Source organism: Staurois parvus, unplaced genomic scaffold (genome assembly GCF_062004578.1).
Source record: "Staurois parvus isolate SC_StPar_1 unplaced genomic scaffold, SC_StPar_1.0 ptg000715l, whole genome shotgun sequence".
Taxonomy (NCBI): domain Eukaryota; kingdom Metazoa; phylum Chordata; class Amphibia; order Anura; family Ranidae; genus Staurois; species Staurois parvus.
Genome location: NW_028318511.1, coordinates 8,493,887 through 8,507,715, shown reverse-complemented (window position 1 = coordinate 8,507,715; position 13,829 = coordinate 8,493,887). Strand labels below are relative to the sequence as shown.

The window sequence follows — 13,829 nt, the reverse complement described above, 5'->3', positions numbered from 1 at the left end:
TAGTGAGGAGGCATTCAAAATCCTCAGTATGACAGATGAGAGCAGCAGGGAGCTCTCACCTTCCGATACTGATTCAGTGTATGAGCCCATAGAGAGTAGTGGGTCAGCGACTGAATCAGAGGAGGAAAGGGTCCCTCCTAAAAGGATACAGCGCTCTGAAAACGAGGCAGCCACCAGCAGTGCCATACACCCAAATGGTCAATCTGCAAATGCCAATGGCACTAGACCCATAGATGAAAGACCCAGTACCAGCACTGGAATATTCCATCAACTCCCAAGAAGTAGGGCCCAAACATACCTCCCAGATGCTCTTGCCAACCCATTATGGCTGCCCTCCAACTCCGGATTAGCAAGCATTCCCCCTTTCACCGCACAGCCAGGTGTGCAGGCCAACACAGAGAATTTTTCAGTGATTGATTTTTTAAATTTATTTTTGCCCAACACTTTATTACAGTTTATTGTGGACCAGACAAACCTTTATGCCACCAAATTCATTTCTAACAACCCCAGTTCATCCTTTGCCCATCCGTTTGAATGGAGACCTCTTACATTGGAGGAATTGAAGTTATTTTTGGGCCTCACCCTTAACATGGGGATTACAAAAAAAAAAAAAAAAATTAAGGACATTCATACTGGTCCACACACCCAATACACCACATGCCACTTTATTCTTCTATAATGCCCAGGTCACGCTATGAGATGATCATGCATTTCCTTCATTTCAGTGACAATACCCAATGCCCTCCCAGAGATCACCCAAATTATGACAAATTATACAAAATTCGACCACTTCTTAATTTTTTTTCCCAAAGAATTTCTGAACTTCTTGTCCCCAATAAAAATATATGTGTAGACGAATCCCTTGTCCACTTCACTGGCCGGCTTGGAATTAAGCAGTATATTCCAAGTAAGAGGGCAAGATATGAAGTAAAGCTCTACAAGCTTTGTGAAAGAGCCACAGGATATTTATATGCATTCCGCATATATGAAGGCAAAGATTCCCAGCTCCAGCCCCCTGAGTGCCCAACCTACATTGGAACAAGAGGGAAAATTGTCTGGAACCTGGCTTATCCACTTTTCCAAAAAGGCTATCACGTTTATGTGGATAATTTCTACACCAGTCTGCCCCTTTTCCGACACCTGTACCGTGAGAAAACCCTGGCCTGCGGTACCTCCCAAAAAAACAAAGAGCTTCCCACAATTTTTTGTGAATACCAGGCTACAAAAGGGGGAATCAGCAAGCCTAAGAAATGACAAAGTGCTGGCCCTGAAGTAGAAGGATAAGAGAGACATTTACATCCTGCCCACCATCCACAACGACACCTCGGTCGAAATTACTGGAAGACACAGTCACATTCAAAAACCTGCGGCCATCCAAGATTATAATCTCTACATGGGGGGGGATTTCAACGATCAAATGTTGCAGCCCTATTTAGCAACAAGAAGGTCCTGTTTCTGGTATAAAAAAGTTGCAATCTATTTTATACGTTTAGCTATATATAATGCGTATGTCACCTACACCAAATCCACAGAAAGACCCACTGCCCTCCTTATATTTATAGAAGAAGTTGTCACGTCCTTTATCTATCAGCAAGGATCCCCCCAGAAAGCATTCGTTCCGATTCTGTGAGCAGACTTCATGAGCGCCACTTCCCTAAGAGAATTCCACGTACAGAAGCAGGTCGAAGACACCAAAAAAGATGTCAGAAGAGGAGTTAGAAAAGACAAGTTTTCACTGTCCCCGATGTCCCTCCCAACCAGGCCTGTGCATTGGAGACTGCTTCGAACGTTTTCACACGTTACTAAGATACATCTCTGCCTGCTGCCTATAATGACCCAGGACATTTAATGGACCAAGTTCCTGCCTGCTGCTTGGACAAATACTTTGGCTGTGCTGACCATATCTCTGCCTGCTCCCTGTAATGACCCAGGACATTTTATGGACCAAGTTCCTGCCTGCTGCTTGGACAAATACTTTGGCTGTGCTGACCATATCTCTGCCTGCTCCCTGTAATGACCCAGGACATTTTATGGACCATGTTTTGGCCTGCTGCCTTAACCATACTTTGGTTGCTGACCATATATCTGCCTGCTGCCTGTCCTGACCCTGGACTTTTTATGGACCTTGTTCCTGCCTGCTGCCTGGATGTCAGCCTGCTGCCTGTACTGACCTAGACCAATGCTCTCCTCATACCACAGGTAATCTTTTGTTTACATTGTTTTCTATACAGTGTTGGTTGATTTTTGTGTTACACTTGTTGCAATGCTGGGCACATAATCTGTACAGACATTGAAAAGATCTTGCACATGTGGTATCCCCATAATCAGGAGAAGTAGTAGAATGTATTTTGGGGTGTAATTCTTGGTATGTCCATGCTGTTTTTTTAAAATATATCTTATAGATTGACAACTTTGTGTTAAAAAAATACATTTTCATTTTCTTTCCACATTTTCTGAAAACCTGTGGAAAAAAAATGAACTGTTCAAAAGACTCATTATGCCTCTTAGAATATACATTGTAGTGTTTTCTTTCCAAAATGGGGTCATTTTGTGGGTGTTTCCACTTCCCTGGTGCTCCAAGGCCTTCAAAAACAGGATAGGTTGTCAAGAAATTAAATGTGTAATTTTTGGGTTGTATTTGCAAGTATGCATATGCCGTGTAGGAGAAATAACCTTTTAATATAACAATTTTGATGAACAAAAAAAAAAAAAAAAAAATCTTCATATTCAATAGAATTGTGGGAAAAAATTACAACTTCAAAACATTCAATATGTCTCTGACTAAATACCTTGGAATGTCTACTTTCCAAAAAGGGGTCATTTGGGGGGTATTTGTACTGTCCTGGCTTGTTAGTGTCTCAAGAAATGAGAGAGGACATCGGTACATACATCACATGTGATCAATTTTCAGTGATTGGTACCATAGCTTGTAGACTCTAACTTTCACAAAGACCAAATAATATACATAGATTTAAGTTATTTTTACCAAAGAAATGTAGTAGTATAAATTTTGGCCATATTTTATAAAGAAAAATTACTTATTTGCAAAATTTTACAACAAAAACAAAGAAAAATGTGTTTTTTTCATGTTTTGACGTTTTTTCATTTATAGCACAAAAAATAAAAAACCCAGTGCTGATTAAATACCACCAACAGAAAGCTCTATTTGTGTGAAAAAAAGGACAAACATTTCATATGGGTACAGTGTTGCATGACTGAGTAATTATCAGTCAACGTTTGACAGTGCTGAAAACTGAATATTGGCCTGGGAAGAAAGGGGGTATAAGTGCCCAGTAGGCAAGTGGTTAATCAACTTGAATCAAATCCACCCTAGAATTATATCTACGTTCAGATGTGGAAAATACAGTTGCAGACATTTTCACAAAATCTGGAAGTTCACTTTCCTGCCATTGGAAAATCAGAGAAGCATTGTGTATGCTAACTGCAGCAGTGGTTAGAATACTGCTCCCTGCTTCACGTGGTAATGGCAGGATGGAAAGAAAGGGGGATATCAATGGCAGATTCACATTGGGGTGACTCAAGACAGCTGCCTACAGCCCAAAGAGCCTACCAGTCCATGTCACTGTTGTTGTAGCTTGCGTGTGAGGCACATCTAAAAATCTTCATCTAAGTACCTTGGTTGTACTTTGTACACTCCTATCTTCCACCCCCTCCACTGCCAAAATCATAGCTACTGGCTGTCACTTTAAGGGTCTGTGTCAATGGGCTTTGGTCTTTTGTTGATGACATCAGTTTAAGACTCATTCAGAATTCAGTGACAGGTGCTGCTGCACAGGTTTTGAGTTGCCATAGACTTTTATGGGAATGTAAAACCCACTTGAAGCAAGCCATTGTATACAGGCCCTATCAGTCAAGTCCTGTAGGTGTGTAGGCAGTGGCTCCTGTGTAAATGCAGCCTGCAGTGTTTGCTGGTTTCTTTAATATGTTGTATCAATATTTTTGTTACAATGTATGTGCAGATCAAAGGGTGTCTCCTGATCTGCACAGAATGACAAGTAAAGGGTTAGTCTACCTTTTCACATAACAGACCATCGCCATACCCCCAGTCCCTGCTGCACTTATTTCCTTCAATGATTATCTCCTGCCACCGATACCAGCCGATGTAGTGGTCTGGGCATCTGAAATATGCAGCACACATCCAGTGTGTCATCAGCGCCACGTGACCACTCTGATCAATGAGATGATTTCTGAGCCCTCTTTGCTCCAGGATGAAGTCCTGGAAGAAAGAAGGGTGCAGAAAAAGCATGAATTTCCAATCCCTGGTGTGGGCAGTGCAAGATAATCATCCAGGAGGTAAGTGCATCGCTGACCAGGGGGGTGGCGGTGGGGGGTGTTGTGCAGGGGCAGACTGACCATTTGGAAACTCGGGCAGTGCCCGAGGGCCCAGGGTCAGTAGGGGGCCCCATGAGATGCCCCTGGTACCTTTTTCATAGGCTTTTTTGAGTTTGGGCAAGGACACAGGGGCCCCGTGAATTAGTTCATCTTTTCATGTTTTGTTAAGTTGAGCTGACCCGTTAAAGCAACTTCAAAACATTTTATTCTAATCATTTTTCTTCCTTTCTCCTGCAATACAGAGTTGCCTGCTCCCATTTTTGTAATATTAGACTTTAGTTCTGCTTTACACCTGGCTTGTTGGCACTTCCATTCTAGTATATTAGAGACTCCAACCTGCTGCTTTCCCACTTCATTCAGCCTATTAAAGTGATTTGAAAGTCTAATTTTGTATTTATTTTTTTACCTTAAAATGGAACTAAAAAGTGAAACAGAAAAAAAGTCAAACAAGTTATACTTACCTGATCTGTCAATTGTTTTGCACAGAGCAGCCCCTATACTGTTCTTCTTGTAACTCCTGCCGGCGCTCTGAGCTTCAAACCCCCCCCCCCCCTTCCCCCAAGTGCCCCCAGTGCAAACCGCTTGCTCTGTGGGCACTCATCAATGTTCACTTCCGAGCCGGCCCTGTGTGTCCAAAAGACACCCAGATTGGGGCTCGGCTCTGCCCCCATTCCTCATCACTGGCTCTGATTGACAGTAGCTGGAGCTAATGGCTCCTGCTGCTGTATCTGAGCAAGGAGGAGCAAGAGTGCCGAGAGAGACTCCGCTCTCGTGCACATTTTTTACCTTACTGCATAAAAAGAAGTAAAGTAAAAAAGCATTCTGCTTTTACAACAACTTAAAATTCCCCTGTAACAAATAGCATTGGCTTTTCTGCAATTAAACGGCTCTAACTGCCTGCTGGCTGTCTTCCCTGGCACTGTAAAGTGAGCTTTGCATGCACAGCTCAGCTTAGAGCACCACTGGCTCCCACTGCGGTCAATCACAGCCAGTGAGCCAATGAGGAGTGAGGGGGGGCAAGCCATGGCTCTACAATGAAGGAAATAAGTATTTGATCCCCTGCTGATTTTGAATGTTTGCCCACTTACAAAGAAATGATCAGTCTAAAAATCGAATGGTAGGTGTATTGTAACACTGAGAGACAGAATAGCAACAAAAAATTCAAAAGAAATGCATGTCTAACAAATGATGCACCGATTTGCATGTTCATGAGGGAAATACGTATTTGATCCCCTATCATTCATCAGGATTTCTGGCTACCAGGTGTCTTTCATACAGGTAACAAGCTGAGATTAGAAGCAGTCTCTTAAAGGGAGTGCTGCTAATCTCATTTTGTTACATTTATAAAAGACTCCTGTCTACAGGAGCAATCAAACAATCAGATGCCAAACTCTCTACCATGGCAAAGACCAAAGAGCTGTCCAAGGATGTCAGAGACAAGATTGTAGACCTACACAAGGCTGGACTGGGCTACCACACTATTGCCAAGCAGCTTCGTGAGAAGGTGACAACAGTTGGTGAAATCATTCGCAAATGGAAGAAACACAAAACAACTGTCAGTCTCCCTAGGTCTGGTGCACCATGCAAGATCTCACCTCGTGGAGTATCAAGGATTAGTAGAACAGTGAGGAATCATCCCAGAACTACACGTGAGGATCTTGTCAATGATCTCCAGGCAGCTGGGACTACAGTCACCAAGAAAACAATTGGTAACACACTACGCCGACAAGGTTTGAAATCCTGCAGTGCCCGCAAGGTCCCTCTACTCAAGAAAGCACATGTCCAGGCCCGTCTGATGTTTGCCACTGAACATCTGAATGATGCAGAGGAGGACTGGTTGAAAGTACTGTGGTCAGATGAGACTAAAATCGAACTCTTTGGCATCAACTCAACTCACCGTGTTTGGAGTTGGAGGAAGACTGCCTATGACCCCAAGAACACCATCCCAACTGTCAAACATGGTGGTGGAAACATTCTGCTTTGGGGGGGTTTTTCTGCTAAGGACAACTGCACCGCACCAAAGGGACGATGGACGGGGCAATGTACCGTCAAATCTTGTGAGAACCTTCTTCCTTCAGCCAAGGCATTGAAAATGGGTCATGGGTGGGTGTTCCAACATGACGATGACCCAAAACACACGGCCAAGGCAACAAAGGAGTGGCTCAAGAAGAAGCACATTAAGGTACTGGAGTAGCCTAGCCAGTCTCCAGACCTTAATCCGATTGAAAATCTGTGGAGGGAGCTGAAAGTTCGAATTGCCAAACGTCAGCCACCAAACCTTAAGGACTTGGAGAAGATCTGCCAAGAGGAGTAGGCCAAAATCCCTCCTGAGATGTGTGCAAACCTGGTGGCCAACTACAGGAAACATCTGACCTCTGTGATTGCCAACAAGGGATTGGCCACCAAGTACTAAGTCATGTTTTGTGAAGGGGATCAAATACTTATTTCCCTCATGAACATGCAAATCAGTGCATAATTTGTTAGACATGCATTTCTTTTGAATTTTGTGTTGCTATTCTGTCTCTGTGTTACAATACACCTACCATTCGATTTTTAGACTGATCATTTCTTTGTGAGTGGGCGAACATTCAAAAACAGCAGGGGATCAAATACTTATTTCCTTTACTGTATGTGCCTATGGACGCATAGAGCCAGACATGAGAGCCCCCACAGCAAGCAGCTTGCTGTTGGGGACAATGGTCAAGGGGGAGTGTAGCAATCATGCACACAGAGATGGACACGGTCCATCTTGTTAAGAATCTTCCATACTGTATCATCTCTACTCCCAAATCAGCTTTCCTCATTCCCCCTCCCTCTCTGTTGAGTGACATGTGGTCTGTTTGATGCAGATCACAGGCAGCAAACTCCATGGGAGGGCGTCATGGCTATAAATCCCACAACTGAGCTGGGGCCTAGATGTCTGTTAACTTCCGCAATCTGCAGCTCGCAAAGCCATAACCAAGTCCTTCACGGAGTTCAAAAGACATTCCAAGGTGTCGTAAAAACAGACTTACATTTAAAAACTCACTTTTTCATATAAGTTCATATCTTCAAATAGGACATAATTACCTAAACATGGAGCCCATATTTGGATGGCTCAAGTTAAGACCATTCTCCTGGTATATTACACCCCCTAGCTGGCATATACATTAACCATTCAAGTGGATATTTCATATCTAACCGTTCAGCCGAAGATTCTGCATAATAATCTATTCGTGGATAGGATGTTGTATGTATCCAGGGTAAGTTATAAACCATAATATAATTTGCACAGGATTTGGTCATAGTCTGAGGTCTCCACCTACAACTCCTTCCCCAAATGAGGCGATTGGTTTACTGTTCCAGGGAGACACCCTGTGGAGTTGCTAGAAAAAGCTAAGCTAGGCTGAGTTGAGGTGTGTGAGAGTTGAAGATTCTCCCTTTAACATCGGAACCAACTTTGGGAGATAAGGCATCCTTTTGGCTCATGAAAGCTGATTTGCTTAACCCAGGACATTTGACAAGTACTTTAACCCTCTAAACTCCTTTCTGTTATCTCTTTGCTGTGCTATTGTTTTCTTTATATTTATATATATTGGCTACATCTTTTTCTGTAAATATTTTTATTGCACCCTTTTGACCTTTTAGTAATAAATCTTATTTTCTGAAAGTGTTGAACTGTTTCTAAAGCTCTTTAATGCAAACTAAAAAAAACCCTGCCTCTGAACAGCGCTACTGTGTGTGTGTTTTAAACTTCAGTATATCGCTGCCTGCGGTGACAGTGGTATACAGACGATTATCCAACCATCATAGTGTTATTGCTAATATTGCTGAGTTTCCTCTTTCTCTGTACAAAAAGGAGGTGGTGGCAGTGTGAAGGGTTAATTGCGTAATTAACCAGACCCAGTAACAATCGTTCCCAGGCTGCAGGTACATCGATTGTGGTCCATTAGCTGGAAAATCGTTGTGCAGGGTGCAGCTGGGCGTGGCATTGTTCCGCACGTGACCGCGCGGTTTTAGATTGGCTAGTCCTTCGGTCACGAGTTTGGTGAGAAGGGCTGGGGTCTGACACCGCAATCGTCACAGGGAGGAGCCAGGATCACTGGTGGGACACGGAGCACACACTAACTGTTCCCCCCCATCCCTAAACACTTACCTGACTCCTCTCATAGATCCAGCACTGTCCTTGGCTGTAGTGACGCTCTCCTCACTTCTCGAACATGTAGGGGGGTGTGGCTTACCAGTGCTGTGAGTCTATGGATGCACACAGCCTGGCTCAGGAGCACGTCTCCACATGTGCCTCTATACCCAATGGCACACAGCTTGCTCAGGGGGCTCCTGTGAGAAGGATCTGTGCAATAAGGGTACACAGAGCAAGTGCGTATAATATGTTTTGTTTTTTTTTGTTTTTTTTAACCACTAGCCTACAGGGCACTTATACCCCCTTCCTGCCCAGGCCAATTTCCAGCTTTCAGCACTGCTGCACTTTGAATGACAATTGCGCGGTCATGCAACACTGTACCCATATGACATTTTTATCATTTATTTGTGACAGATAGAGCTTTATTTTGGTGGTATTTAATCACCTCGGGTTTCTTATTTTATCTTAAACAAACCAAAAACCACTGAAAATTAAAAAAAAAAACGTTTTTTCTTAGTTTTTGTTATAAAATTTTGTAAATAAGTGATTTTTCTCCTTCACTGATGTGCGTTATGGGGCTGCAGTGATGGGCAATGATAGGTGGCACTGATGAGCATTGACAGGCATCACTGATGGGCACTGATAGGTAGCACTGACTTGCACTGTTAGGTGGCACTGATAGGCGGCACTGACTGGCACGGATAGGTGGCACTAATTGGCAGCACTGATAGGCGGCACTGACTGGAACTGATAGGTGGCACTGACTGGAACTGATAGGTGGCACTGAAAGGCAGCCCAGATGGGCACTGGCAGGTGGCATGGATGAGCACTGAGAGCTGGCACTGATGGACACTGACAGGTGGCGCTGCTGGGGCTACACGGATCAGGGCACACTGATCATCAGTGCCCTGATGATCTGTGTACATGTCCCCTCCGAGGAATGCCGATTATCGGCTCTCCGATTATCGGTTAGAATGGGAGGATGTACGATATGGCGGGCGAGATGTGGTTAATGTAAGGCAAAAAAATGAGCTTTACTATCAAATTAAAGTGGCTGTAAAGGATTATTACAGACATGTCTATACTTACCTGCTGTGTGCAGTGGTTTTGCACAGAGTGGCCCTGATCCTCCTCTTCTCGGGTCCTCCGCCGGCGCTCCTGGCTCCTCCCCTCTTGCTGGTGCCACAATAGGAAGCAGATTCCCAAGGGGGCATTCATGTGGGCTTACTCTCGAGTCCTCCTTCTGCATACATTGACACAGACAGCTGGATGCACGTGTCACTGCATTTGAGTCATTTACAATGGATCATTTGTATGGACATTTATAGGTGTGATGCTGACATTACTATGCACACCTCACCTCCTCCTCCTATACACAAGCCTGAGACCGTACACAACGGCAGTCACATGACACGACCCCCTGTATGGACACACAGTCACATGACACGACCTCCTGTATGGACACACACACAGTCACATGACTCACCTCCGCTCACAGCGCTGCACACGATCAGACAGCTGGGTTTGGTGAGCCGGTCAGTGGACGCCCCGGAGCCCGGCATTCCCTGCTTCTTCATGTGTGGAAGCCTGAACACCGCTCCTCACTGCACGCATGCGTATTGGAGCAGACAGGGACAATGTATGCTCAATAAAGATTGTTTCATTGAAGAGGCGGGACAGTGCTGTGGTGAGGAGGGAGATTTAATTGTGATTTCCGGACAGTACATAGACATTGTCATATAGAACGAGCAGACATCAATTTATGACCACTGAGGGGATAGAGTGGCTTATTAACCACTTCAAGACCGGACACTTTTACCCCCTTCCTGACCAGGGCAATTTTCAGCTTTCAGCGCTATCACGCTTTGAATGACAATTACACGGTCATGCAACGCTGTACCCAAATGAATTTTTTACCATTTTTTTGAAACAGATAAAGCTTTATTTTAGTGGTATTTATTCACCGCTGGGATTTTTATTTTTTTTGCTATGTAAATGAAAAAGTCCAAAAATTTTGAAAAAAGTGTTTTTTTTATAACATTTTGCAAATAAATAATATTTCATAATAAATCTTTGCCAAAATTTATTCCATTATCTTTTTAGTAAAAAGAAAAATCCAAATTAGTTTATAACAAAAATTATAATTTTTAAACATTTTTTTTACATTTTTATTTTATTTTTTTATATTATTATTTTTTTTTTTTTTTTACATACTGTCACCCTAGCAGTACAGTGTCACCATGGTGACACTGTACTACTTGTGAGGGGTGATGAAGATTTTTTTATTTTTTACACATTGCTTTTACACCCATATAGGATGTAAAAGCAATCATTTCTCTTTCTGTGTGCATTCTTGCACTCATTGAGAAGTACTGACTGAGCTGTGATTGGTCACAGCTTGTCACATGGTACAAGCCTGTTGTGAATAGGCTTGTACCATGTGACCTCTGTGATCATTCACAGATTTCACACGTAGTAAGCAATGATGTCACAAGTGACATCTTGCTTACTACTTTGCATGTGATCACTGATTGGCCAATCAGTGATCACATGATCGGGACCTCGTACAGAGGTCCCGTCCGACGATCGGTGTTTCACTGTGTCCGGAGGACACAGCAGGCACCGGATCGCGGTGATGCGCGCTCCCAGGGAGCGCGCACAAGCAGGGTGCGGGGAGGCCGTTTATAGACGGCCACCCGACCCTGCAGTGCCACCGTCCGGCCGTTTATATGCAACGGCCGGTCGGGAAGTGGTTAAAGGCATTTTTATTAAATTGAAAAAACAAACATACTTCCCTGCTCTGTGCAATGGTTTTCTACCCAAACCTCCTCTTCAGGGGCCGCCATCAGTGCAGCAATCTTGGCTCCTCTCTTTCTGTCTGTCTCTATAGGAAGCACTTGCTATGGGGGCTATTGCTGCCAAGCCGGTCTTTGTGCATCCATTGACACGCACAGTGTGGTTCAGCCTTGCCCCCTGCTCTCTATTTAACCTCTTCCATACCGGGCATTTTTACCCCCTTCCTGCCCAGGCCAATTTTCAGCTTTCAGCGCTCTCATACTTTGAATGACAATTGCGCGGTCATGCAACACTGTACACAAACTAAAATGTTATAATTTTGTTTACACAACTAGAGCTTTCTTTTGGTGGTATTTAATCACCGCTGGGGTTTTTATTTTTTGCTAAATTAACAAAAAAAATGTGAAAATTTTGAAAAAAATTCTTTGTTTCTGTTATAAAAGTTTGCAAATAAATAATTATTCTTCATAAATTTAGGCCGAGGTGTATTCTACTACATTTCTTTGGTGAAAATAACCCAAATTAGTGTTTATTATTTAGTTTGTAGGAAAGTTATAGAGTTCACAAACTATGGTATAGATCTGAAAATTGATCAATCCTGAAGTACTGACAGCCAATCTAATTCCTTGAGGTCCAAGAATGTCAGAACAGTACAGATATCCCCAAATGACCCCTTTTTGCAAAGTAGACAGCCCAACGTATTTCATAAGAGGCATGGCGAGTTTTTTGAAGTTGTAATTTTTTTGTCATAATTTTTTGGAAAATGAAGAAATTAAAAAAATTATTTTCACAATTTTAGTTTAGCATAGTGTCACCAGTGCAGTACAGCATCATCATATAACTGGTGTGGCGGTGATCAGGGACACTGACTGGTGACAGTACGGAAAAAAAATTGATAATATTTTAAAAAATTTTTAATATTTTATAATTTTTTGTTAAATATTTTCTCTTTTTTTATAGATTTATTTTCATATTACACTATGACCAAAGTAGTATAATGTTACCATAGTAACATTGTACTACTTTAGGGAAGTGATTTATTTATTTATTTCAGGTACTTATATAGCGCCATCAATTTACACAGCGCTTTACACATCTATATTGTACATTCACATCAGTTCCTAACCCTCAAGGGGTGTACAATCTAAGGTCCCTAACTTCACATTCATACATACACATATTATCAGTATTTTTTTTTTTTTTTACACACAATTATATTGCTGATAGCAAATCATTTATTTGCTATGAGCAAGCATTTAACTGAAATAAATCAATTCATTCAGGTTTTTTTTGTTGTGATTAGCTGTGATATGCCACAGTTGATCACATGACACAGATGGGCTGTGATTGGCCCAGCCTGTGCATATGATCGCTGTGACCATTCACAGCTAGACACATTTGTATACAATGGATGGCATGGAAGGAAGCCATCCATTGTATACAACTGTCATGTGATCTGCTGTGATTGGTCACAGCAGGTCACATGGTACTGGCAACAAGGCCGGTACACAGATCTGTCATCGGCCGTGTCCGAGGTACACAGCCGGTGACAGGTCCTGCCACAGTGCAGCTCTGCGGGCACGCGCAAAGCGCGATCCGGGAAGGACGTCATATGGCGCCCTCCCGGAGGGACGAGGTGTTCACCCGGCCGTCATTTGACTATAGGCCGGGTGGCAAGTGGTTAAAGAAATTGAACTGAAGAACTGAAGCCGGGCACAGCATTGAATCGAGAGATGTAAGTATTGGAGGGAAGGGAAGGGTACAGCAAGTGGCAAAATGGTTTTTACCTTAACCAGTTGCTGACGACCCTTCATATACTGCTGGCAGGCAAGTGACATACCAGTACATCATTTAGCACATGCACACTGGCATGCCCTCTGGGACATGCAGCTCCCAGTACCTGCCCACTTTGATTGACCAGGGGATCATATGATCGCTATGAAATCACATGCTCACAGTATCAACAAAGCTGCTATGAATAAATTCAATTATAACAGCTGTGATTGGCCCACAGCTATCACATGGTACCTGGGTCAGTCGCAGCACCCTTTACCATGTGATTAGCTGTAGCCAATCACACATCACTAGTAATCACAGCTGTCGTAGTTGGAATTCATTTATGACAGGGCAAAACGTTGCTGTTACAGAAAGTATGTACAAAAAAATAGTAAAAATGTAAAATAAAAAAACAAAAAAAATTGAATAAAGTGTAGCACCCTCCTAGTTACACTAGGTAGAGCTAGATCCCTAATGGTTAGACAGGAGCTGAATTGCAGCTCAAGTGCAATAGCTAATTTCTCCCTGCTCTGAGGCTTTCGGAGAAGGGCCTTGGAGGCAGCGGATGGAACTGAGAAGTGGTTGGCTGCATCTTTGAGGGCTCTCAGCCAATCCCCAACAGGAAGCGTTGTCCCCTGAGGGATGATCAGTGCTCTGATGATCAGTGCCCAGCAATGCCACCCAGCTGTGCTACCCACCTGTGCAAACTGTCACCAGTCAGTGTCCCTGATCACCACCACACCAATCATATAATGACACTCTACTATGCTGGTGACAGTATGTT

At 43.2% G+C, this 13,829-nt stretch overlaps 1 protein-coding gene across 1 annotated transcript in view; it reads right to left on the bottom strand.

Annotated features, from left to right (window-relative positions):
- Positions 1-10,115, bottom strand: part of GATD1 (glutamine amidotransferase class 1 domain containing 1) — a 47,495-nt gene extending 37,380 nt beyond the window's left edge. Inside the window, exon 1 of the mRNA XM_089653579.1 lies at positions 9,960-10,115. Within this exon, the coding sequence (XP_089509705.1) occupies positions 9,960-10,050 (91 nt within the window). The 5' untranslated portion in view covers positions 10,051-10,115. The remainder of the gene's footprint in view (positions 1-9,959) is intronic.
- Between the last annotated feature and the right edge of the window lie 3,714 nt (positions 10,116-13,829).